Here is a 25,511-nt window from a genome sequence, read left to right on the forward strand (position 1 = left end):
GTCATATTGACGTATTGACAGTAGGTGTTGGAAAATGTATTGCAAATGTTTCATTTAGATCTGAAAGCTATGCAAGTTATAGCTGCCCAAACATATAGCTCACAGTAACATAATGATTGACCACAGACATTTATTCAGTGTATGTCCGCCAAACATATTTGTTTGACAAGGTAGGCTATCTTTAGCCGACACCTCATTTTTGTTATTTTCTGGCTTGTACATGTATACTTAATGCACATGAATTTTTTCCACATCTTCGCCCTGGTCCGAAACTGCTTCAATGCTGCCTGAATTTGTTACATCGCTAATAGCCAAAAAAATGTTTTAATTAAGTTTCTGGGTAATATTAGCGCCGCATTCGTTTTCGTAGTCGCATGTCTATCTTGAGCAATGTCGTCAGTTGCTTTTGGTTTCAATGGGAAAATCCTACGACGCACACTCATATAGTTTGGAAATTTTTCAGAAAGGGATTGTCAGGATTGGGGCGTTGGGTTTATATCAAAGGTGGTGTTGATTTATTGCCCAACATGTCTCATTAACTTCCACGACATGCGTGTATCGAAATGCCAGTCATGTCCCTCTGAAAACTCCAGTGTGCGGATCACTTTTTTCTGTGATTCAAAGCACAAGACTGGGTACGAATACCTTGCAGCGAGAATTTACTTTATATTGGACGAGATCGAACAGCGGGCATTCCATCCCCTGCCGCAAATCGCCTTGTGTTCGTTTCACTCGACTGGCGAATGATCACGTGATACAGCAAACAGCATGCATAGGTGAAGACACAACTTTGCAACCACCATACTTTGAATTAATCTGACTTCGACGATGAGAAGTAAAGTACTTCAAGTTTTCAATTCACAAGCTTTGTTCAACCGAGAACTATTTTTATGGTAACAACGTTGGTTGCGACAACATATATGTCCTGCTTTGCACTAAACTTCATTTTCGTGCTTTTTACTAAAGTTTTTGGGAATGTTGAGGCCTACATTTATTGTGTTTAATAGTTTTGAGATTAGAAAAATCTGGGCATATTTAACATTTTTAAGATCATATAAGTCAAAATTTTTACTTTATGTTGTTTGTTGTGTAAATAATGTGGTAATTTGCGTAAAACTGCTTGTGTATATGATTTCAGTGCAATGCGTGGTGTTTTTGTCACAAATGCTAACTACGCTTAACCCCACGCATCCATCGTATTTAACAAGTTGTTTCGTTTTCCTGCGGCTACTTCCCTGCAAGATGTATTGACCTTGCGCACTGCAATCGGTAGTGATTTTCAGGGAGATATGGCACTCTTGGTCGCAATCTTTCGATTATATGCGTGCAATGTGAAACCCACTTCACTTACTTCGGAAAAGTTTGTGAGCTGTTTTTGGCTTAATCGCTTTTGCATTTCTTTGTCCTTAAAATAAAAATCGACGAATAACGTAAGTCTTATACGTCAGCACAAAAGGTCGTCGACACAGCAATCGGACACGTCAATACCCTGACGCTTCACATAAAGGCTTCACAATTTTAGTTGAGACAGAGGTTTTTTCAGTAGGGACAATGGCAAGCACAGACTTTGGGTTCTGGCTACTCATAATTTGCTCTTGTAGCAACGGTTTTGTATTCAACCACTGGGACAGATATTGCACGTACAGCAAATGGAGCAAGTGCGACTCGACCGACTTTTTGAACGCTATCCAAACCAGACTACCAACTCCTAATAATACAGGAAACTGCTTCCCACGTAAGTTGTTTGATTCCCTTGTTAATTTTTTTTTCATATAAGATGTTGTTTTATATTCAAGTTGCTGTTAAAATTTTCATATTTAAGTTGTCCCATTATGGGTGATATTTTAGTCATCTGCAAGCATAACGAATGCAAACCGTTCCCAAAACGTTGCAAAATAATGCACGCAATAAAGAGCGGACGTGGTGTGGAATGTTGGACGACGGATGCCAGTCACTTTAACGCCCTGAACATAAATACAGTCTACGTATTAACTTTAACTGATTTATATATAATATTCTAACTAACCGGGTTGAACAATTGCAGTGGTAAATTGCATTAGATTTACAAGTTGTTTTCTAGTGTTCGGTTAGTAACATTTATCAGCGAATTTCAGCGAAAATGTGATTAAGTGCTTGCTTGTAAGCCTGAAAGTAAATAATCAGAGTATGCTGGTACCAACATGAAACCGCATTTATTAATAATGCGAAACATACTATTAAGCACTAGTAAATAAAATCACCTTGCAACCTTACTACAAAACGTTATTGTTGCATCTTGTTTTTGTTGAAACAAGGTTTTTCACACTAATACAAAACTTTTACGTGCAAAGGCCAACGGCAAACATATTACCGATTCGGCACACAGTGGATTAGAAATCAATAGTACAAACAGGTGTTATACTGGCGCCACGTGGCCCAAATTTGGTGACATGTTGGTGCCACATAGCCTAAGTCACTTCACGGCCGGAACCAAATAATTAACTGAACAAATCTCTACAGAGATCAGGCGATGCACAACGGGGACAATACTTGCAAATGCGTTTGTTGATAATTTCCTCCAACCGTCGCTTGTTCCAAAACGTCGTAAGGGGTATGGTCGAAGCATCCCACACATCATTCAAGACTGCGAGGAAATTCGCAACCCACGAACGAACGAGTTGTTAATGGGTAACTGCAACACTCAACAACAGAGACTGTCGGCTCGGAGAAGCAAACGTTTTGCGCAAAAAGTGAGTTTTAAAATTAGCACTTACTTGGCTCTCCACGTAGTAAAATAGTCGCATGACAACGCGTTGTTCAATGCCAATGATTTTTTTTTATTTTCCGTGGAGGCTGCTTTTATGCAAGGTTCGAATTAAATTTTGTGCGTCGTACATTTTTAGATTTCTCACAAACTATCGAAAATTCGCATGCAAGGATTCGGAAATCATATTCTTGGTAAAGGATCACCTTTGCCCTTACCCTCAAAAACTTATCCAAAGTTTCTAAATATGTTTGATTCTAGCGTTTAGTTAACATTTATTTGACCGTGTTAAGATACCTTCTTCGAGAAATCGAGATCTTCTTTTCGTGATGGATAAAAGTGGGAGTGTGGGACCGGAAAATTTTGATAAATCGAAAAGGATTTCTGCGGCCATCGTTAAACGTACGTAAATATGTTTTGGAGGTACGAATTAATGCATACAAAAAATAAGTAGTGTCATAAGCATTAATTAAACCTACACTCTGAGATCATGGGATAGGCAGAAGTGGCCATGACTCCTTTAAATCATTATAATTATTTTTTTCATTTTTTATTTCTGTTGTCAAATTTGCAACTCACTTAAATTTACTGCGTCTGCATGCTCTACTGAATTTTCGACAAATTGCCTCAAGTTATTTAGTTTTGTAATTTTTCACAGTTCTTTGTGGTGAAATCAGGGTACACAAAAATAGGACTCGCGTGTCTGTGATGTCATTTAGCAGTGTGAACGACTTACATACCCCTCTGGATGGATACTTCGACTACGTGGAAGACCTCACTGAGAGTATTTTAAACATAAGGTTTGAAAACACTGTCAGAATAGTTTTGAGATGTCTATTTTAAACCTCGTCATATTTTGCTTCAATGAACTAAAGGAAATGTTCTGGACTTACATGGGATTTTGTTTCGGTTGTTAAAAGGAATATTTACAGTGCTGCATGAAAGAAAGCCGGAATGTCGTTCCGGCAAAAGAATTCTTGCCGGCACGCTCTCCCGGTATAAATTCAATGGCTGGTGTGTCTTTCAATCCCTATTATTTGACTAAAACGAAACAAAATAGCGATTGTCTTGCAGATACGATGTCAATACAGCGGGAAGTACATGTCTCAAAAACGCCCTCCGTTTCGCAGCGGACGATGCTCTTTCCGGCGACAGGGGTGGGAGAAGGGAGCAAGCTGATGTGGAACAGGATGTTGTTCTCATTTCGGACGGGTGAGAAGTTGCGGAACAACTTTTGTTTTTTATGAAAGTTAAATAGGTTTAAAATATTTTTTTTGTCAAATACAAACAGAGTCTAGAACTAACACTAAAACTTATACAGTTCATTTGGAAACTTCTTTCATTTTATCCATAAAAACAAATTCTCGTATAGGTCTGATAAGGCACAAATTTATTTCACAATAAAATTGTTTCAGAAACTCTATTAACGGAATCACTCATAATTCAGATCAAAACAATCTGTCCCAACTAAATAAAACATGTCAATGTTTTCAGCACTATAATCAGTTTATTTTCTAAATTGTTTCAGATGCCCCAACTGTGTTAATGATTCCAGTACTGCACTTCGGAAAACTTCACATTACTTAATAAACAAGAATATTAACGTGTATGTGATCGGGGTCGGTTTAAGTGACGTTTGCAAGGACAACCTCAAGGTAGCACGTGTTTTAGGTGTCACGGAAATGTTTAGGATTTCTATTTTAAATAATGTTTTTCTTAGCTTTTTTTTCTTATTCTCCGTCTTAGCTTATTTTAAAACCTAATCTCAGTCTACTTTTATTTGCAGATCCTGGCGCAGGGCGGGAAATGTTTTCATTATTTCTATGTCGATGAGGATGATGACCTAGATAGTTTCATTGATTCCGTGGAAAATCCTCCACATAATCAATGCATGGGATCTTGGGTTGACCCATCCAAACGAATTTGTGCCAAGTAAAACCCGAAAAAGCCTGCAAAGGACAACCTGTGTTTGAATATGTCATTGTGAAATTCCACATACAATTTACAGCAACTACTAACACGTGTAAATATTTTCACCATATAAGGCGATCAAACTTAATACAAACATTACTGCAAAGTCTTTGTTTCACAGTAGCAAATTAGGGCAAGTCTTATACAAATAAAAGCACGTGTTTCTGCAGCTCAATGAGTATAAGCCCGTTTGCTTCCATATGATGGCATCCGATCCTATATCACTATTGGTTACCAAACAGTTACTTAAGCCATGGTGCGCTCCACTTTGTTCGTCTGTTGTTCACTATCAAGCAAGGCATCGTACCACCACAACATGGAAATTTATTTATAGCTCGAAAGATCAAGACCCCGCACTTGAGGACAAATTATAGTAATAGAGACGGTATGGCAACCCTGCCAATAGCCGTTGCTACTTTTATGACGCGCTTGCAGCAGAATAGCGATCCATGGGTCTTGCAACGATATCTAAGCACTCAAAATGCTTAAATTCCGAAAAGAACAAATTCTGTACTTTAATGTTGTGAATAGGGATTTATTCATAAATGCATTTATTCGGTTACAGGAAAATAATAGAACAAGTTTTTTATTGCACAAACAGTAGCAAAGCAGATTGTTGTGATACAAACTGGTAAGAAATACGAGAGGTTAATTACAATGTGATAAAAGAACCAGGAAAATATTAAGTTTAATAAACACAAATTTTTCCATTAGAACACCACAACAAATTATGCACATGCCAACTGTGCATTTTATCACAATACCTCATATTTTTATCAGTTAACATGTTTTTAACTTTTTCACAAGAAGAATTGCTATATCCACAATAGAAAAGACTAAACAGTTGAAAAACACCATTTGGGAAGATTTTATTTAGCACTTGTGGTACATATACCAGAAGTAACAGCAGCTCTTGTCTTGGAAGACTGGTTAAAATGCTACAAATGGACACAACACTAGCACCTCACAGTTGTGCACTGTGACTCCAACTTCAGAGATGTCCCATGCGTATATTTCATGCAGTGGATGGAATATGTAAAGATGGTAAAGTGGAAGCAACACAGTTGATCCAAAAGTTAGCACAAGTGGAATGATATTGGCCTCCACCATAGCTGATACAATCATGTTTTATTGCCAAAAGACAAACACCACATGGGTTGTTTTTACTGCTCCCATGATCCTCCAATTCCTGCAAACGAAAAAATGCAGGTCAGGAGGTAAAAACAACAAAAAATCATTTTCTTATAGCACACATGCATTTCACCTTCAGACTGTATTTGTATGTTTGTTTCAAGTGGTAAACAACAATGTAACAAATATTACAGCGAATAAACTTATCGGAAAAAGTAATTTGTTACAAAACCGGATGCAAATAAGTGTGACACAAAAAGCAGTTAGAACTGATGATGATACTCAATAACAGAAGAAGTCAAAATAGCATTATTATATGCCATATTAAAACAGTATTTAATGATAATGCTTGCAACCCTGTTTCTAAAAATAAGACCTTGTCAAACCTTCATCCAAAAAGTGAAAAAATGTTAAAAATATCACTAAAATACTGTGACTTAAAAATGACTAATATATAATTCTTTTGTTTGTTTGTACCATGGTTATATTTATTCATACTGTGTGTACAACACTTCATCTTGCAGAATGTGAACTACCTACATGAGTTGGTACACTTGGGTAAAATGAAAGTAAGTTATTCCATGCTAATTGTATTTGCTTGTGTAGATGCTTTGAAGCTTCCTTCTCCAGGTTCCAATGCCTTGCACTTTCACAAATCTTACAAGCGACAGAGTACACCTCGCTTAAATCTACAAAACAATCAATGAATTTTTTAACTTACTAGATAGCAAGTCAACTCAGTATGAAATGTGTGCAATCCTGCAACCAAAATAATTGTAAAGAAAAACAATAGTGATCCATTAAAACAATTGTGTTGGTGTGAGATGCTTATGGTTTTGTTACATTAATCTTCATATTGCACTTACTACCCACTCAAAACCATATATACCTGCAATAAATTTGCTCCCTTTTGAAGAACTTACTACTTCTGCACAAACGCTGGGAGATTGGATTGCACTGACAATTTCGTTGGTGCTAGCGATGACATTGTAACAAGCACTTAAACATCTTTCCCACTGGTCGGTATAAGTGTTCGGCTTACTCAGTTGCTCATTTCTGTTGGAATTGGAATCTTTGCTGCTGAGAGTTTCTGAAAAAAAACAGGATATTTTTTGATAGAATCAATACATAACTGAAAATGTAATGTTACTAAGAGCATAACACTGTATATTATAACCATCAATACCTTCAAAATAATATTTTCTGTCCATACGAATGATACTACATACAAGCACAACTTAAGCTCAGCTCTTGTGAAATGGTATGCCTAATGTCAGTGTCTGCGTGAAGCTGTATTGTTGACTTGGCAAACAAAGGCACTTGAGCATGAAGCACTTTTTCAGTTCACTTCAAATATTTTATTTAACCTGAACACCCAACGTGGGAATACCAGCAGTGTCACTGGCATTATATTACTACTTGTAGAACCAAGAATAGTTTTATATTCACAATTAGAAAATTAAAAAGGAGAGCAATGATGTTTTAACTTTGTCTTTGTATCAGCTTTACACAAAAGCCATGCAAGCAATTACACACATTTTTTTTCACAAATGTGTCAGATAGTGTAAAGAGAAAAGCAAACAACATTGTATTAACATAATATATTCTGTTTATTTGTTCTGTCCAATCATTAACAATACTGAAAAAACAGACAACGAAAAATGTGTTTTATTCCTATCTGACATTAAAGTATTAAAATTTCATCCCATGAAAATTACTCAGGTAAAGATGGGGGTCTTCAGACTTAATGAGGTTACAAAAGGAGTTCAGTAAAAAAAGGGTTACATAGGATTGGGAACCACTGATTTACGTAAACCCCAATTTAGCAAATACCATACCAATAATTCTTCTTTCCATTTCAGCATCATGTTCTAAGTTTTCATCTGGCTGGAAAATAGTTGATGTTACTCTATTCACATCGTTAGAAATATTAGTGTCTTTGTTGAGAATTTCAGGACTTTCATCTGGAATAATTTAACTTTCATTAGTATGTAAATGTTATTTGTAAGTAATAAACTGTTAATGTAGCAACCAAATCAAAGGTATTCACACACCTTGGATTGGAATTACAGGCAAGCTGAGATCTTCATTAATATTTTTATTCTCCTGATATTCAAATGCATCAAATGTTGTCAAATGTGAAGTTCCCTCTTCAAACGTATTGAACTCTTCGTCATAAGTGTCAGGCTAAAAAATATTAAAAAGAATAAACACTTGTAAAAAACAATGATTTTGGTGATAACAAATAACCTTGAAATTATTTTTTGAAAAGAGCAACACAATAAATAAAAGCAGACAGGTGATCATTACTGAATAACAAACACAAATAATTGAGTTAAATTATTGTTTCATGTGACATTAATGAGGGATGTTTTTTGATGATTTTGTTTGTTTGTGACAACAGGTATATAGATTTACTGCTGAACAACATGACATTAACAGGCATTGACAATTTATCCTTAGCTATTACAAAAACACACTATGATGTAAAAACAATAAAATCAATAATCAGTGATCAATAAGAAAAACACTTTTTCAAAGTTTTTGTCAGATAAGCTGACATTTAAATTATTTTCGTTTTGTGACGTTCATATCTATATCCAGTTTAGTATCACATAAATTCAATAATAAGGCAGCATGCAACCCAGATAACTGTAATAGATCACCCCACGTTATCAACTGGCTAAACAAAATATATTTGTTAACCATAAAAGTACGAGAGGCAATTTCATATTTAAAAACCAAGCAAAAACACAATTTGTGTGCAGGGGAAAAAATTTGAGACATATACCAAAAAAAAGTTTTATGGACTTACCACTTCCGGAGGTTGTTCACAAAATTCACCATAATCATCATCAATGTCAAATCCATAATCATTACTGTTATGAACCTTTTTTCCACTTTCGAAACCCCCACCACTTTCTTTGTTGTCATTGTCACTGACAGTTCCAATGGACTGTTGCAGTATAGTTTGTGAAAGAGATGTAAATTCAAGACTTTTTACAGAGTTGGTGTCTGACTTAATTGAAAGGATATCCATTTTATATGGTGACTGTGTTCGGTTGGTTTCATTTGGGTTACTTGAATTCAAAACATCTGCATCTACTTTAATGGACGGCATCTTAAATCCTGAAATGCCCACATCAACTTTGGTTGCAGCAGTTTGGTCTTTAGATTTTCCTGCCACTGTAGATTTTCTTGACAATGGATCATCGTGTTTAATACCAGCACTTCCAATAAAAAGGTCTTCCGAGTTCCAGGTGCTTGCTGTTTCATTCAATTTATCACTTAAATGCGAGTTGTTCAAATGATGAGTGTCAGGTGTTGGCCCAGAGGAAAATTCACCAAACTCCATTTCTGGTTCCTCTTTTTGCTGCTTTACTTTCTTATCTTGGAAGATGGAATTGTAAGATGGGGGGTCTATGTTTGGTGGAAAAGAAATTTCAGCATCAGCACAGTCAGTTTTAATCACATCAAAAACAGAGTATCTGTCTGTTGTGTGTGCTACAGCAGATAACATTTGGACTTCTACAGGGTCAGGTGATGTTTTTTCCGGTGGTTTACTCAAAATCGTGAAGTCATTTGAAGAAGTGTCTGATTGAAACGATGCAAACGCTGAATATTTATCACCAGACTGTGAACTGGTTGGGATAAGGGTTTCAGCATGCTTGTATGTATCGGATATGTCAGAGGTTTGAGATGCAGAAGGTTGTACCTCAGGGTTGAATGATTCAAATGCAGAATATTTGTCAAGAGGCTGCTGTGAGGAAGTAATGGGGGATAGGGTCTCCAATTTGTTGGAGCTACTTACCATCCCAAATTGAGGTTTTAAAGAAGTAAACATAGAAAACTTATCGTTTGAGTCAATGCCCACAGATTCATGTTTTCCGAGAGGAATGTGTGATAAATTTTGGGTAATGCCAGCTGCTGCAAAGACTGAAGCTTTATAATCTGCCATTTGTCCATCTTGTGGCACTAAAGAATCTGGTTGAACATTACTACTACCTGTGGACAGTGGTGTGTCTGCAATAAAATTTTGCATAGGTACATCCTTATGGCTTTTAGCTGCTGCTTGCATGGACACAGGATTCACATTTAAAACAGAGCTGCTGCTAGAACTGTTCACAGATTGGGTTTCAATGTTTCTTACACTGTTCAAATCAACATTAGAAGTTAAAACAGTCTGTTGAGGTAAACCAGATGATTGAAATGACTGAAAATCGTCAAAATCATCCAAATCATTTGTTTGGTTTGACACAGCATAATTAGTTTGTTGACAAGGTTGGTCTGGTTGATGTTCCGGCTTTGGTGAATTGATATTATCACCACCGCTTAGGTTAGGAAGTGGGGCACATGGCAAATGTAAGAGTTTATCCAAACTTGCTGTTTGTTCCATGTTCTAAACAACAAGAATTGAAATTGAATACATAGCACGAAATTAAATCAGGAAAAATGTTTTACATTTATTTAAGCTGTGCAGAATTGTAAGTTCATGCCATTACCACCAAAGTATTTACTGCACAACTAATACTACATACAACACATTATTTATAAGCTAACCAATATGGATAGAGTGTTAAATATGTATGACAAAGATGAGTAGGAAAAGAGTGTAACATATACAATACAAGTTTGATACGGATTAGTCATATATTCTGCGTCACAATTAAATGTGATACAAAGTCTGTACAAACTACACTTCTCACCATTGTCCTTTTTTTATAAATGTATTGCTTCTACACAAACATTTTGTGAATACATTAGTCCAAACCAACCTGTGTTTCAGCAATGAGGGCAAGACAAACATAAAGTTCTTGCTGATTCATCTGTCCAGGTATAGCAGTGTTTGCAATAGACCACAGCTGACCCAAAGTTTCATTGGAAAGTTGTGACTTTAGCAGAATTGGGTAAACCTTGGTTGTGTCCACCATCCCATCAGCTGCAACGCATGCTTCCCATACCTAATTATAAAGTCTTTAATGGAGAAATATTTAAATTGTTTACATATATACTAATGAGTCATCGATGGGTTAATTTTTTTTGCCTTTAATCAGGTCATTTGGTTTTATGCCAATTTTTTTCTAGTATACCTGTCTATATAGAAGAGGAACTGACGAAGGATCTAAAATCCAATGTGGATATTGTTGAGTCTGTAGATCATGCGTCTTATGTGACACCGGTTCAGTTTGTTCAACTAAAAAAAAAAGTTATTAACTTTTTTAGTTCACTTTACATTCTACCACCAACATAAGAAATTGCAAAATGCAAATTGCAACTAAAGTTTTTCTGTGTTGAATAGAAAATATTTGCTATTGGCGTTAAAAGGGTCATTGCTAATCTTTTTTGACCTAATTTTGACATATTTCGACAAGCCAAAAAATAAAGACCCTAGCCATTACATATATATACATTGCATATTATCCAATGGAGTCAAATGATATGTGATTAATTACCATGAAACTCAGATTCATCCACATTTAATGAAGACCAGTTTGCAGATTTGGAACTTGATTGAAAGGTTTTTCCTTCAACTCTAGATGAAATATCAACTAATGATGGTTTAAACTTTCTTGTAGCTTGCTGGGGGGCATTTAAATCCAGGGATTCCATCATTTTGTCTTCCAAATTAACTGCTATAAGATTGCTAATATGTGATAACACTACACAACCAACAAAAAAAATAACACAAACCAGATTATAATTTCTCAAATTAATACAAATATACACTTTTAAACCACAGTAATAAAAATTTGTTATGGTTTGGTTACAGTAATGTTTTTTTTATTCAGAGGTTGAAAAATTATGTCTTCATAAACATATCTGTTAACCTGGAACATCAGATAATTGATGGACATTTTTTGTCATTTCTGGTAATGTTACAGGTTGTTCATAACCATGTGGTTGAGAAGCAGTAATGACTGATTGATCAACAGAACGTTCGGCAATATTTTGGCTCACATAATTATTTCCACTAGTTTGAGCTTGCAAAAAATCACCAAAATCATCCTGAATATAACAAAATGTATGTTGATTCAACCGTTAATTATATGTTACAATATTTCAAAACCCTTATTTTTTTACTGTTCTGGGTAAATAGTTTTAAGAATTTTTTACTTACCTCCACCTTTACAGCAGGCACAACAACAGTTGGGGATTTCTTTGTAGATGTGTTAACTTTTACTATATCATCCAGCATGGAATCAATGCTGGTACTCTTGAATGATTTCCCTTAAACATGAAATATGGGCAAATGTTCTAGTTGAATAAGTTATTTATGCTTTACACGTTCACCAAGCAATGGAAAATTGTTTTAAATGTTAAAGACCACTTAAATTTTGGTTAAATTTTAAATCTTACCAAAGTTTTTGAATTTTCTCTGTTGTTCTTGTTTATAACGTTCATGTTTATCAAGCGATGGATTCGTTTGGTGCACCACCGGCTTTACATTAATTTGATGGCTTGCCATGTAGTTTTGTTGATAATTGACTGGCATTCCCATTTGCTGGCCAGCAAAGTTGGCCATTCCTTGCACTTGGAAATTTCCATACATTGGCATCTGCAAATTTTTACCACAATTACAAAAGTCTGGGGCACAGCATAGTTTAAAATGGCAATATTCACTTACCTGCTGAAAACCAAAACCAGTGTTGGGTATTTGAGAAAACCCATTGGCATTTGGGTTTGGGGGTTGAAACCTTTCATTGGGTGAATTGTGTGGAAACATTTTATAGTGTAACACTGTAATATCGCACAACACAAAAACCTACTGCCAGAAGCACCAACGTGTCAGTCATTCGGCATATTTTTGGGGCATGGCCCAACCTTCACACAGTATTACCACGGGAAAACCAAAGGTTTACAGTACCATGTTAAAATAGCCTAAACATAAAAGCAAATTGACTAATGTTGCTCGTATGATATATACACAGTAAACAGTTGTTTGAAAGAATAATTTTGTACTTTTAAATGACAGTTAAAGAGTTGATGCCAAAAACATTTTTTTGGTTTTTCGCCATATATAGATGTTGCAACAATTTCATTTGCTGATAATTACCGTTTCACATAGTAAGTACACTTGGTGTAAATATAAGTGTTGTTTGACAAATAAAGGATAACAATGGTGTTATCTTTACTCTGAAACAACATCTATATGGCGAAAAACCATTCCGACTCAAACAACCATCAGTCCACTGAATAAATATACAGGAACTACTGCCACCTATGATGAACACAAATCGTAATTTATTAGTCCGGCAATCGGTTGGTGCAAAACGTAGCCCAAGAGATTCGTGCGCTGGATAACTACAGTTTGAATCCTGTTCCAATACCTGTATGGTTATAAAACTACTCAAATCTAATGAAACTGTAAAATATGAACACGAGATTCACGGTCAACCTCTGTTGCAACTTCGCGTCATCAATGGATCTGACGTCACAATGCTGCAGGTAAAGATTGGCTGAAAATGCATTGGATCAGATAGGAGTCTGTATTAAAACGCATGTAGCGCAGCAGTGAATCCTTTTCAAAAAATATTTTATGTTTAGGCAAACGAAAAATTCTCGAAGAAAGTACCAAGCATCAAAAACGAAAAGTTATTGATGGCTAAACACCATCAGGTGTTCGGAGTAAAAAGAATTTACGTACTCTTATTTCTGCTCTTGGCAACTCAGAGATTTTAAGTCTATTTCAATTACTGAGGTTAAATTTATCCGGATAATCCCAATTTTTTTTTAACTCCAACTCTACTTAGCTACAAAGCTTCGGCCACAAAATTAACAAACTCCGGCTCCATTCACTCCGGGGCAGTAAAAGGTTAGTTTTCCTGTCAACAGAAATTTAGATTCAGATATTTTATATTACAATTTTCCCCTAGAATGTCAGGCAAGTTTACTTACTTAGTTTTAGAATAAACAAAAACTCCTGTTCCCGTGTCCCGTGAAATTTGGTCGGGCCACACTTAGTTTTGCAGTTTGCTTGAAAGTGCATGCAACTAATCAGAAGAAATATTCAGACTGTTTTAGAATTTGCCAGTTATTTTTCTACACATTATTAATAGCATTCTTTAAATATGAAAAAAAAATTTACAGAAACTTATGAAAAAATAGGTTTTGTACCTAAAACTTGTGGTATATTTTTGTGCTCTGTCAAATACGTGATATTTAGTTTTCTGTCTCAGATCCAAGTAAATACAATCGTATTTATTAAATTCCTGCTGGCAATAAAAATAATGACCTTAAATAATAGAATATATCATACATAACTAAAACCAAATTTTGTGAGTAATATTTTTGGTCGCCAGTCTGATGCAATCGTGTGACACACGGGGGCCTTGAATTGGATCCAAAACTACGGTACTTGTGCAACAATGGCGCAAGGTTTATGCGGTGGCTACAATATTCAGCTTTGGAGAAAATGTTTTTTATTTATCTTTTTTTTCTGGCCGCTGTAAATCTGTTGGTTAGTTGTTATGAAGAATGAACAGAGATGGAAGTTGGGGTGGCAGGGACCGAAGTTTGCAGAACAAAACACTCCGTCTATTTGACTCCTAAAGTTTCGCTGCAGGGTCATGTCGTGCGTTCATATTGTAACACATAATATATACCAATCAGGGTCGCCAAATTTATTGTAAGCATAAAGAACAATAACACGAAATAGAAACAAATCTAAAACTTTACAAAAAGAAACATATATGTTTCAGGAGCCATTCCCTGGCCAATACACCTCCATTTGCTTGCAAAAGTGAATGTCGCTCTTGTGACATGTTTGTGAAACAAATTCTGCATCTTCAAACAACATTCATTCTATGCCTTGTTGCTTTTCGCGTACAGCAACTTTGAACCGTTCTTCTAACAAAGATATTTCACTGATAAGATCTGTTATTGCATTGGTGAAAGCCTCTTGTGGACTGTAGTCTTCAGTTGTTTGGACCCTAAGTATAAACTTGTGCTCAAGGGGATGTGGTATTTTGTACCCAGCAAAAATAACTTTTGGATCTTTCAGTAGCTGCCTGTGGAAAAACATAACTGTACACCAGATGATACATAAAGGATAAAGCCAACATCAAAATATTATCATACGAGCGAAGCAGGTTTCCCAATGTATGGTCTTCCTTGTTTACAGTGAAGTGTGCAGCATTTGGAACTTTGGTGTCTTTCGTGATAGATATTCTGCAACAATACGTTCTCCCAGGTTATAAGGAAAGTTAACGTATCAACTAATAGTTGATAGCTAGATGTTGTACATTTCTTACTTACTTTTTCTCACCCTCAAATAGAAGAAAGGATTCAAAAGTTGGAGGTGCATTCATTGTAGATAAATTTATACCCAAAATACATACGCGCTTAAATTCAATCAACCTTAGTAAACACCAACAATCCAGTCTTTGCGCGTGAAACTGAAGCACGTCGCATTCGTTGGTCGCGTGCTGCGTACTTATTGTCGCATGTCGCCCACTGTTAGGAGTATTTTTAAAAATGCAATGTGTTTTTTAATCTAATTTCGTGCAAAATCAAAATATCTAATGTATTGTGATTTTTTGAGAAAGGACCTGCTGTTCGTTTGATGTTCTAGGAAGTGTGATTTACAAACAGGTTTAAATTTGGTGTTTCTCGAGAATAATCAGGGAGTTATATATAAATAATGTGTTTTTTATGCAGCACAGAGCTAGATAATCTTATTAGCTAAAATTACATCAGCTATTTGGGATGAAAGTCCTATTTAGGTGCTCCTTCAGGCGGAAATCTGTGTAAATTATTTGGAAGGGGGGAGGGGGCGGGCAATCACGAAGTAAAGAAAAAAATTGTCTTGTCTTATTGTCAACAAACAGACAGACATCATCGAATTATTCGCCACATACGTCTGAAGTCCAATAATTGTGCCGAGAAAAAGGTTAAGACATTAAACTAAACACGCAACATACGCATTTTTTGCCCGCTGCTTGCAAAACATAATTTTGACCAAACTTTCGTTATATCAGTTGAAACATGACCTAACAGTTTGAAATAACACATCTTCCGCAAAATGTAAGTACGCAAATAATGACATTTTTCGGCTATCTGTGTCAAAATAATAGACGGCTGAGAGGTCAAACCACTGAGATGTCGACTCTGACCGTCAAGTGCATACTTATAAAACCCTTTCAAAATTCTGGATTTTGTGGGGGACAAATCATATTATTTCTTCACCAAATAAAATGTTTGTGGGAGGGACTAGTCCTCTGCGTCCCCTCCGGAATTTCCACCCATGCCTCCAAATACAGTGAGATGAAGTCTCCTATCTGCTCTTGAAGAACTGCGTAAATGTTTCCAACATCAAACGTATGTTCAGTTTTCACGTCCAATTTTTTACACAACAACGAAAGGTTAAATTTCAATGTCGCTAAAAGCACTTAGGAGGCTGTGAAGCATCACGAACGTGTAGCCAAGTATTTTTCTTAGTTAACCGTATATTGCAGTTTATTGGTGATGTGTACATTCTCAAATCAGCTGAGACATAACCATTTATTGAGTGGCGGTTTAACCGTTTGACAATATGCACAGCTGCGAACCTAGTACCGTTAGTTGTCGTTAACGATAATAAACTATTTTTTCCATTAAGGTCTCTTCTGAACTACCCAATACACAGTTTAAAAGGTTGGTTTTAACAAGTTCTGAAATGCGGATTAATCTTGCCTGCCCACAACACGCGAGCTTATTTCCGCTTCGCTGACCTAAAACCGATTTCGTTGATTGACACCTTAAGCAACCGCTAATCTTTAAAAACGGAACAGAAAATTTCATCATCGCTCAATGGGGCCATACGGTCAGCGCAATAAAACCTTCCAACAACGATCGTTTTCTCAGACTGCACACAATTTTCGTAGCAGACACACGCGCTATGAGTATTTGAATTGTTGGGGAAAATATTAAAGTCTAGTTGCAATATAATTTCGGTGGATAGAAGTGTTTACAGAACAACAAAATGGAAAGTCACGCGCATACAAAGGTGGACTACTGCGGAAGTGTGGCTGCTATTATTTCTGGATTTCTTTGGTTAGCTGCAGCAGTGTTCGGTGTTTTAGTTGACGCCAATGGCCAGTGCTTCAATAATCTACGTTTTGGTAAGTAAACCCTTTGGCTTAATGATTAAATGAAAACATTTGCACTCCAGACAGAGAATTTATTTCCATAAAAGGATTCTAATGGGAATTATTTGAATACTATCCGTCGAAGCGTTAACAATTGTTTTTTTATGCAAAGGTTTTAAGCGGACAATTTGCGTGCCGTGGCAATCTAAAACCTTGTGTCTTTTTTTCTGACTCGCCAGGAATTTAAGAAAAGTTGTTCATACTTTAGTTTAATGTAATTTTATTGCACGTTTGTTTGCTCCCAGGTTGCAGTACTTAAACGTAAATAAATGTAAATAGATTAGTTCATAAACTGAAATGTAAACACGTTTAGTCCATTTTACTTACGTGGCCCTTCTGGCCCTCGAGTCTAACAGTTTGTTGACGCCAGTTACAATAATTTATATTTTTGTGGAAGCCTTGCTTAAATTATTGTTGCGTAGTCCAAGTTTATATTTGAATGGTCGAACCTATAAAGAAGGATATAGTAAGAATATGTTTTGTACAGTTTGGATGTTAATGTTCTTGCAATGCTCTGAACACGGCGCACTAAAAATCAATGAAAGACAGACCAGATACGCATGCATGAGCCGATTAGTAATAAAATGCTGGTTTGCTGTATAGAGACAGGCTTACGTTTATTGATTATTGATGATTAAAAATAAGACTATAAGCAGCGGAGATTTTTATGACAAAAAAAGTATTGAAATAACAAAAAAATACGTTTCGTGGATATGCTATAGCTTGGGAAAAATATTGTTTTCTATTTGTGTTTTTTTGTGTGGATTTGCTCAAACAGGCAAATTATATGAAACAATGAAACAGTAACTTATGGCTATAGTTTATAAACACATACTGCTATGATACACCTAAGGATTTTTCAAGCTTCTTAAACTAATTTAGATTGATTTTTTTTATTTTGTGATATATTGGGAAAAGATTTTGTATAATGCTTATTTATTTTTATGTATGCTCAGCTATATTCCAAAACAAAAGCCACGCAATCTACGAACACTGGATAACCGACATAACACCGGACAAATGGTCATTCGCAATTTGGGAGTTTCTTTACACGTGGAACATGTTGTGGGTAGTGTACTGCGTGGCAACCATTTGCAGGCCAGGTAATATTTCTGTTAAATTACTTGTTGAATCTCATCTAAAAACTTTGCAAAAGAATTTAGAAAACAGGTGTTTTACGCATTCCTTAAATTGAGCTAATGTTTACGTGGTGCATTTACATTTTAACGTTCAAATTATTTTACAAGCATGGAAAAGCTTGTAATATTTGATTAACCTGGCGACAGATCCAGCCATACATCATGTTAAAATGCATCATAGGATAAAAAAATTCCCGTATTCCATATCAAATGTTCATTATAAAGGCGAAAAGCTTTAACAAGGATACTCAGCATTTAACGCGTTTACACAAAGATAGTGTTTCGTGACGCAAACTCAATTAACCCGATCCAAAACGTTTTGTTCAACACAGAAAGTTCTGAGGAAGGCGACAACCGGTGTGGCAACATTTTTCCTGTCCGTCTGCATGCTGTCTGGTGGATGTGTTCAATAACACATGTTGGTTGGCTGTTACTTTGGGATCGCGAGGCGTTTGTTGCCGCATTATTTTTGCAAGGTTTTGTCATTTCTTCCTGCATATCTTGCCTCATCATTTCCCACAAGCAAACTTACAGGCACGATATAACAAAACACCTGCTGATACTTTCAACAATGACCTTTAAACTAATGTCAAATTGTCGATGTTTAGATGTGGAGCATTGTTACAGTACAAGCACCCTTGGGATCTTTGGGTTGCGCGCACTTTACTACAGAATGGAGTGGCAGCACTAGCAACATGGAATATATTTTTGTTTGCTATTAATGCGGTAAGGCAATTCTCAGGGTTTTGGTGTAACTTTATATACATAGGCATATTTTGAATGTTATGTTTTGCATAAAAAACCGCAAGTACAACCAATAAACTTCCGCCCCCTAAAAAATCGTCTGAATATTAAATATATCTTATATTTTTGTTTAGAATGTCCTGCTAGTGTATCAAGGAAATCTTCCCATGCATCTAACAAGCACCGCTGTGCTCGGAACATTCGGCGTCATCGTACTAATTTGGTTTATTTTGGAATTAACCGTCTTCGACAGATGGCTTCGCTACACTTTTATGGTTTATCCTGTTGTGATTTGGGTGGCATGCGGGGTTTTGGTTCGCCACTTCTATCTATGGTCACCTGTTACCATCGCCGCATTGTCCCTGCTCGGAATAGCGGTGGTTGCCCTTATTATCCGCGTTCCTGTAGTAGTTTGGAGGAACTACAGCCACCCTCTCTACATCGAACAGACAATTCCCAAGCGCATCGAGGCAGGTGTTACCAAGAGGGACTGTGTCACTACCATCCTATAATGACTAAATCTCACGAGATATGAAAACCGTATCCACAAAGTTACACATTTCCTGCGATTATCGCTTTTATTGTTCTCAGTGTTATGCTTCTTTCCAGTAGTTTCGTTAAGAATAAGCTCGAAAATTTGTAATGGATTGCAATTCTACAAATGGTCTAACAACAAATGCAAGATAAACATCCAATGTCTCCACATTCGAAGTCTTGCGCCGAAATACTTTTTCCCGAACCTCCCGGTTTTACTACGTGCAGCAAAAGAGTCAGGGAAACGGATAGAAGAATGTGGTATACTGGATGAACAAGGAAGTAATTCCAATGGCTTTCAATGACGAATCTTAAAATCAAGGCCAATACAATCACAGCAAAACCTGGCAAAAGAAACTTAATCCATTTTTGCTTGTCGGGATATAGACCTTTTGTTTTCCACATTTCTTTACCCTGCGCACAATTAAATCATTATTACGTGTTTTTTGAGAAAGTGACAGCAACATACCCATGACACAGACAACAATAAACATGCAACACATAAAGGACCAGACCAGCTTCCGTATCCGTTAACGTTGTGATATATTCGCACGGCTGCCATTAGACCACCTGATGTACATATTGCCCATCTGTTGAAATACATAAAATAATGCTTAAGTATAGGAGGATACTTAACCGAGGACATTATACTTGTACAATGTTTAAAACAATAAACAAGTAAAACTTACTTTTTCTCCGTGGAGTAATTTGTGAGAGATATTAAAGTGGAAAATATGGAAAATACAGTTCCGTAACAAGAAAAGTATTCCAACTGTTTGTTTCCAAAGCCGCAAAAAATAAATGATAAAAGTGGGATTTGACAAACATGATACATCTACACAAATCATCGTGCTAATTAGTCACTTTTCATTGGTATAGGCTACATTTACGTTATCACTATTATGTTAACTGACACATGTTAAAGAACAACCAGCTTACCACTATATGGAAAGCAGAAAAGGCAAACACAAAAGCCACCGATGGCAATTTTTTCTTAGTTGCAAATCCTGCAGGAAGCAGAAACGCAAGTCCGCTAGCGGATACGAAAATATGTTTTGCCAATACCAACCCCATCTTTTGAAGCGTCTTTCTAGTCAAAAACCGGACAAACAAAAAGCAAGTTCACTGGAACCAAATATGAACTGAAGCAACCATAGTCTCTGCGGAGCTTCACATGCGGCGGTTATGAAAGTCCCATAACAACTGCTCACAAAAACTGTATCCATAAATTTAAGATATAAGTTTGCCTTTATATATTAACCAGGAATTACACTCGGTGTACAACTGTTTGCGTTTTAAAAGCTGGATGTAAAGCACTTTTTATCGCTAAAATATTGTCCATTATTAACTGATGTTATTTCTACGCCCTTTGTCCTGAAAAAGGTCGATTGCATAACCACCGAAACGTCGTCAAAATAAATTATTTTTGCCAGAAAATCTTTTAACTTTGTTGAACCTTCAGCGTCAGAAACAAATTGCACTCATACAAGTACTGCCATTTCATTTGAAAAGTGCGTGTTGAGTAGTGCACCTTACAAAGACCCGGATTAATTTTGTAAACATAACCAAATAAACACGTGGTTTCGTGACGTCACAGTTTTGTACATTTCTAGTTTCTAATACGATTGAAAAGCGGTATCGACGACCAGGTTTTGCCGGTTGCCGAGTATGTCCGACTTAATTCTTACAATTGAAGATGATGGAGATGTTAACCTTCAATCAGAAGGAAGCGACACAGATGAAGAGGTTTGTCAAAATATGCTCAAAAAGGGAATATAATGGACATAGCCTACTGATGCTAATTGCCTGCCACATTTTTTGAGTATTTTGGGACTAATAAAAACAGATCCTGTTTACAATACAAGCTATCGTGAAATTATCAATGCTAAGTTGTTTTAGGTAAACATATCCTGGCAAAATGTATTACTGCATTTGACAAATTTTACTTTATATTTTAAAATTAGTCTGGGAAGTTTTTTAGTCTCTGTCTTGCAAAAGGTGTCGCAGTGAAGGGCATATATTTTATTCAAGAAGACCCTGGTGCATTTTTAAAATAAAATTTGTTTGTCAAGATGACAGTCATCAGCAAAAAACAAAGGACTCAAAAAAAGTTAGAAAGGAAAGGGTTTAATCCTGACTTTCACTTTGAGGATGATGGATTTTATGAAACCAAATGGACATTAGAATCTGCACTACATAATGCTTTAAAGCAAAAGGTACGTATGAAACAACTTACTGTTGGCATATTTATAACTTTGCTTGGTAATTTATTTTTTAACAAAAACATGCATTTATAGCAATATACTACAATACCAAAAATTAATCCTTGATTGAAATTTTTTTGCAACCAGAAAATTCACACAACCCTTGACCAGAAGATAGACCAAGTAAGAAGAAAACAAAGGAAGGTTTGTAATTTTCACTGAATTACACTAAACTTTTTCTTCTCATACATAATTCACATAAATATTACAATTTCACCTAATAGCCAATACTGCAAGACAATCCAGATGACAAAAATTCATCGGATGAAATAGTTGATGAAGAAATATGTGACGATGACGATGATTCAGACTCTGAAAATGTTGGGAAAGTAAAGTCAGGTACACATTCACATGTTTAATACTACAGTACATTTTGTTTATGTTTCTATTTATTTCAGACAAAATAAATGTTATGAAACGCAAAAGGAAGAAAAACACAACTGAAGAAGAAGACGAAGATGAAACAATTGCTATTCCTCTTGCTGAAATACAAGACAGTAGTGGAGAAGATAAAAGTATGTCATGGGATCCTACTTTGGGTTTCCAGGTATGTTTTATGCAGTAATTAACATGAAATGGCAGTTGTGTGTGTTTAGTATTGGACAATTTATGCTTAATTAATCAGGATATGAATCTCTCACGGCCTTTATTAAAATCCATAAGTGAAATGAATTATGAGACGCCAACCCCTATTCAGCAAGCAGCCATACCTGTTGGACTGCTTGGTAGAGACATTGCTGCCTGTGCAGCAACAGGGACAGGTATGTTTTGTTTTTATTGTTTCATAAACATGTTTCTTAAATAAAGTTATGCTTTTAAAGGAAAAACTGCAGCTTTTATGCTGCCAGTTTTGGAACGGCTTTTGTATCGACCTCAATCCTCTGCTTTCACACGGGTTTTGTGTCTTGTACCAACCAGAGAACTTGCTGTTCAGGTTTTTTCTGTTACACAGCAACTGGCACAACACAGCTCAATAAGGATATGCTTAGCTGCAGGTGCTGGTTATGGGTTTCAGAATAATTGGATTTGTGTGCTTTTGTAAAAAAAATAAACTTCTATTCCAGATTAACGCCTAATGTTAATGCTAAATGTGTGTTTCATTTAGTCTTGACCAATATTTTCATATTTATGTTGCTTTCAGGTGGTCTAGATATAAAAACACAAGAAGCTGCTTTGAGAAAAGGTCCTGACATAGTCATTGCCACACCTGGTCGATTAATTGATCATTTACACAATACGCCCTCATTTGATTTGAGGCTTGTAGAAATTCTGATTCTCGATGAAGCTGACAGGTGAGTGCAAAACCTCATTGTTACTTAAACAAACTGAAGCTTTATTCCTACATAAGATTCAGCAAACCTATGGTGCTTTTCTAAATAATAACATGTTTGCCACTATTTTGACAGAATGCTTGATGAGTTTTTTGAGGAGCAAATGAATGAAATCATCAAACTTTGTTCCCATCAAAGACAAACAATGTTGTTTTCAGCAACTATGTCAGATCAGGTATTGATTTTATATCCTGTGTTAATTTTAGGGTTTGTTACATCATTCGATTTGTTTTAGGTGCAAGAACTTGCAGCGGTATCTTTGAAAAACCCGGTAAAGATATTTGTGAACAGTAATACAGATGTTGCACCATTCCTTAAACAAGAATTCGTTCGAATAAGACCAAATCGGGAAGGGGACAGGGAAGCTATAGTAGCAGGTTGTACAAAAATACCGACAGTTGCATAATATCCTGGTAAACACTTATATGTTGTGCAGCTCTATGCAGCAGATCCTTCATAAGTAACGTGTTGGTTTTTACACAAACCAAAAAGCAAGCTCACCGAATGCACATTGTTCTTGGTTTACTCGGGTTGAAGGTGAGTTGAATGCTCAGACGTTTTTCAATAGTAAGAAATTGTTGAAATAATGATTTCGAATGGAAGGCCGGTGAACTACACGGTGATCTCTCACAAGCGCAACGACTGGAGGGATTAAGGAGATTCAAGAATGAAGACATCGACATACTCGTGTGTACTGATTTGGCCGCTCGCGGTCTGGATATCGAAAACGTTAAAACGGTTGGTCATTTGTGCATACGAACTAGTTTGGTTAAATTAGACAAAAGCGTGATTTTGTCAGGTGTAGTTCGGGAAAACGATGCGAATACACACATAAGAAGTTTGTATTAAAGGGGGTTTGAAGGATAAAATGGTCCACTTCCTTTTAGTTTCAAATCTATTGAAATAGTCAGGTCAGATCCTTATAATGATGGAGCTACACCAACCGCGTCATTCAAACTGATGATAGTATAAGTTTTTGCCGAAACGTTTTCCAAACATGACAATGTTAATAACAATATTGGTCAGTCTTTTTATTCTCCTAACTATTGAAATAAAATGATAAATCCTCCGTACTGTTACCTCGCAATTTCATAGCTCTTGCATTTGTTATCAAGATTCTGCTAATTAGTCTGACTTTTGTGCAGGTAATTAACCTGACGATGCCGAACACACAACAGCATTACGTGCACAGAGTCGGTCGAACTGCGCGAGCTGGCAAAAGTGGTCGGTCAGTGTCTCTAGTTGGTGAAAGCGAGCGGAAACTTCTCAAGGAAATCATTAAGTTCTCTAAAAATCCTGTTAAAAGTCGGATAGTGCCTGCAGGTTTGACCGTGTAAAATATGCCGAATGTATGTTGCACATCGCGAGTTTTTAAGAAAGGCTTGATGGGACTATATTTACGGTCAATATTGCCGCACGCCGGAATTAATCGTTCGTCTTCCGATATAGGTATTGTCACAAAGTTTGCCGAGAAATTAAAGGAACTTGAAGATGAAGTGGGTGAAGTTATGAAGATGGAAGCCAACGAAAAAAATATCCTTGCACAAGAAAACCAAGTAAAAAAAGCAGAAAAAATTATAAAGGGTGAAGCCCCTGAGAAAAGAAACTGGTTTCAAAGCAAAATACAAAGGGAATTATCGCGCGGTACGTTACTGTCATTTTCTGATCATTTCGGGATCTTTTTTCCATCGTAGAATCAAAGATTTTGATTAAAACATCTTGCTTTTGTTTTAGCTGAAAGAATGCTGGGATCTCATTCGAAGGTGCCAAAGAAATTCAAGAAGTCAAATGCAAAGAAAGGGGCACCTGGTCCTCCGCAGTCGGTTTGTTTATTGCTTCTATTTTGCAGATCAATTTAAAAATTGAAATCCTATTGCCATTCGTAATTTACTCCCCACGACAAAACAAGTCATTTTTCAAAAATTGAAGCCTGGATTTGTTTTTCACATCAGGCTGCTGTTTTCCGCGTGTGTAATCTATGCTTCGGTAGCTTATGTCCATGACCGAATGTGACGATATGCCATGTCGGAAATCGTGTTATTCTTTCGTTCTTTGCAGGCTGACGCGAGGGTTGAGGCTGAACTAAGAAAGACGAAAGAGTTTCAAAAACGCCAAGTTAAACGGAATCGCAAGGAAAAGCGAACTCGTGCATGCGCCGAACCTGTGGCGAAAGCGAAAAGAGTTTCTCAATCACGTCCCAAAAAGAAAAGTTCCTTTGATGTTGAACTAACGAATACAAACAAAAAGAAAAACGCAAAACACAGGAACATGTAGGGCATTTCATTGCATGGTAAAGAATTAGTAGTAACAAAATAACGTTTGTGTTTTTGTAGAAAGCAGCGACGGAAGAGGCAATGAGGGGCAAATGTTATTTGTTTTGACGCATTTTGTCGTTTTCGCCAATTAAAAAGGAAACGCGCGAGTTTCTGTCACTGCGATAATTGAGTGCACTAAACACAAGTGGAAAGGTAGGCGATGTCCTATTGTATAGTTTTCGCCAGAAAGGAAGAATGAGGTAAATCATCAAC

The 25,511-nt window shown here is 36.3% G+C and overlaps 6 protein-coding genes across 7 annotated transcripts; 3 read left to right on the forward strand and 3 right to left on the reverse strand.

Annotated features, from left to right (window-relative positions):
- Positions 1–1,509: 1,509 nt before the first annotated feature.
- LOC145912696 (collagen alpha-1(XXII) chain-like) lies at positions 1,510–4,811 on the forward strand. The gene is made up of 7 exons (XM_083000256.1): positions 1,510–1,735; positions 2,500–2,729; positions 3,037–3,145; positions 3,402–3,543; positions 3,818–3,955; positions 4,272–4,398; positions 4,530–4,811. The coding sequence occupies exons 1-7, from the start codon at positions 1,552–1,554 to the stop codon at positions 4,677–4,679; spliced, it is 1,080 nt and encodes a 359-aa protein (XP_082856382.1). The 5' UTR covers positions 1,510–1,551; the 3' UTR covers positions 4,680–4,811.
- Positions 4,812–5,230: 419 nt separating this feature from the next.
- On the reverse strand, positions 5,231–12,892 carry LOC145912677 (synergin gamma-like). Of its 2 annotated transcripts, none has more exons than XM_083000234.1 (13): positions 12,471–12,892; positions 12,203–12,401; positions 11,964–12,073; positions 11,674–11,851; positions 11,299–11,475; positions 10,936–11,039; positions 10,621–10,806; positions 8,661–10,244; positions 7,900–8,032; positions 7,684–7,809; positions 6,735–6,935; positions 6,386–6,534; positions 5,231–5,903 (listed from the first exon to the last, which is right to left on the reverse strand). In XM_083000234.1, exons 1-13 carry the CDS (start codon positions 12,567–12,569, stop codon positions 5,730–5,732), a joined length of 3,420 nt encoding a protein of 1,139 aa, XP_082856360.1. In that variant the 5' UTR covers positions 12,570–12,892; the 3' UTR covers positions 5,231–5,729. The 2 variants fall into 2 exon arrangements, with proteins under 2 accessions (XP_082856360.1, XP_082856359.1); XM_083000233.1 differs by having other exon boundaries at positions 11,299–11,478; positions 12,471–12,891.
- A 1,559-nt stretch (positions 12,893–14,451) lies between these two features.
- LOC145912709 (DNA-directed RNA polymerase II subunit RPB11-a) lies at positions 14,452–15,233 on the reverse strand. The gene is made up of 3 exons (XM_083000269.1): positions 15,101–15,233; positions 14,924–15,013; positions 14,452–14,853 (listed from the first exon to the last, which is right to left on the reverse strand). The coding sequence occupies exons 1-3, from the start codon at positions 15,151–15,153 to the stop codon at positions 14,643–14,645; spliced, it is 354 nt and encodes a 117-aa protein (XP_082856395.1). The 5' UTR covers positions 15,154–15,233; the 3' UTR covers positions 14,452–14,642.
- Positions 15,234–16,805: 1,572 nt separating this feature from the next.
- Positions 16,806–19,366, forward strand: LOC145911957 (uncharacterized). The gene is made up of 5 exons (XM_082999387.1): positions 16,806–16,944; positions 17,928–18,074; positions 18,443–18,644; positions 18,719–18,836; positions 18,989–19,366. Exons 1-5 carry the CDS (start codon positions 16,806–16,808, stop codon positions 19,364–19,366), a joined length of 984 nt encoding a protein of 327 aa, XP_082855513.1.
- A 144-nt stretch (positions 19,367–19,510) lies between these two features.
- Positions 19,511–20,462, reverse strand: LOC145912705 (protein myomaker-like). The gene is made up of 4 exons (XM_083000264.1): positions 20,328–20,462; positions 20,078–20,223; positions 19,858–19,978; positions 19,511–19,802 (listed from the first exon to the last, which is right to left on the reverse strand). The coding sequence occupies exons 1-4, from the start codon at positions 20,460–20,462 to the stop codon at positions 19,521–19,523; spliced, it is 684 nt and encodes a 227-aa protein (XP_082856390.1). The 3' UTR covers positions 19,511–19,520.
- Positions 20,463–20,992: 530 nt separating this feature from the next.
- On the forward strand, positions 20,993–25,416 carry LOC145912682 (putative ATP-dependent RNA helicase DDX27). Its single transcript, XM_083000241.1, has 17 exons — positions 20,993–21,134; positions 21,461–21,604; positions 21,740–21,796; positions 21,877–21,991; positions 22,051–22,199; positions 22,278–22,413; positions 22,474–22,647; positions 22,794–22,944; positions 23,059–23,158; positions 23,219–23,360; positions 23,420–23,520; positions 23,587–23,721; positions 24,129–24,306; positions 24,433–24,627; positions 24,718–24,806; positions 25,042–25,253; positions 25,317–25,416. Exons 1-17 carry the CDS (start codon positions 21,057–21,059, stop codon positions 25,339–25,341), a joined length of 2,181 nt encoding a protein of 726 aa, XP_082856367.1. The 5' UTR covers positions 20,993–21,056; the 3' UTR covers positions 25,342–25,416.
- Positions 25,417–25,511: the final 95 nt, after the last annotated feature.

Source organism: Ascidia mentula, chromosome 8, assembly GCF_947561715.1.
Source record: "Ascidia mentula chromosome 8, kaAscMent1.1, whole genome shotgun sequence".
NCBI classification, from domain to species: Eukaryota; Metazoa; Chordata; class Ascidiacea; order Phlebobranchia; family Ascidiidae; genus Ascidia; species Ascidia mentula.

Bases quoted from the DNA above. Each gene is read 5' to 3' on its own strand.
- LOC145912709 (XM_083000269.1), bottom strand. From the start codon at position 15,153: ATGAATGCACCTCCAACTTTTGAATCCTTTCTTCTATTTGAGGGTGAG. The intron at 15,014-15,100 runs GTAAGTAAGAAA...GTATTGTTGCAG, and splicing joins CTATTTGAGGGTGAGAAAAA to AATATCTATCACGAAAGACA. The intron at 14,854-14,923 runs GTATGATAATAT...GTTTTTCCACAG, and splicing joins TTGGGAAACCTGCTTCGCTC to GCAGCTACTGAAAGATCCAA.
- LOC145912696 (XM_083000256.1), top strand. From the start codon at position 1,552: ATGGCAAGCACAGACTTTGGGTTCTGGCTACTCATAATTTGCTCTTGT. The intron at 1,736-2,499 runs GTAAGTTGTTTG...AAATCTCTACAG, and splicing joins TACAGGAAACTGCTTCCCAC to AGATCAGGCGATGCACAACG. The intron at 4,399-4,529 runs GTAGCACGTGTT...TTTTATTTGCAG, and splicing joins TTTGCAAGGACAACCTCAAG to ATCCTGGCGCAGGGCGGGAA.
- LOC145912682 (XM_083000241.1), top strand. From the start codon at position 21,057: ATGTCCGACTTAATTCTTACAATTGAAGATGATGGAGATGTTAACCTT. The intron at 21,605-21,739 runs GTACGTATGAAA...TTTTGCAACCAG, and splicing joins ATAATGCTTTAAAGCAAAAG to AAAATTCACACAACCCTTGA. The intron at 24,628-24,717 runs GTACGTTACTGT...CTTTTGTTTTAG, and splicing joins ACAAAGGGAATTATCGCGCG to CTGAAAGAATGCTGGGATCT.
- LOC145912705 (XM_083000264.1), bottom strand. From the start codon at position 20,462: ATGGGGTTGGTATTGGCAAAACATATTTTCGTATCCGCTAGCGGACTT. The intron at 20,224-20,327 runs GTAAGCTGGTTG...TGATTTGTGTAG, and splicing joins TTTCTGCTTTCCATATAGTG to ATGTATCATGTTTGTCAAAT. The intron at 19,979-20,077 runs GTAAGTTTTACT...GTATTTCAACAG, and splicing joins AATTACTCCACGGAGAAAAA to ATGGGCAATATGTACATCAG.
- LOC145912677 (XM_083000233.1), bottom strand. From the start codon at position 12,569: ATGTTTCCACACAATTCACCCAATGAAAGGTTTCAACCCCCAAACCCA. The intron at 11,479-11,673 runs GTTAACAGATAT...GCAATCTTATAG, and splicing joins TCAATTATCTGATGTTCCAG to CAGTTAATTTGGAAGACAAA. The intron at 8,033-8,660 runs GTAAGTCCATAA...AATATTTTTTAG, and splicing joins GTGAACAACCTCCGGAAGTG to CCTGACACTTATGACGAAGA.
- LOC145911957 (XM_082999387.1), top strand. From the start codon at position 16,806: ATGGAAAGTCACGCGCATACAAAGGTGGACTACTGCGGAAGTGTGGCT. The intron at 18,075-18,442 runs GTAATATTTCTG...TGTTCAACACAG, and splicing joins GGCAACCATTTGCAGGCCAG to AAAGTTCTGAGGAAGGCGAC. The intron at 18,645-18,718 runs GCACGATATAAC...GTCGATGTTTAG, and splicing joins TCCCACAAGCAAACTTACAG to ATGTGGAGCATTGTTACAGT.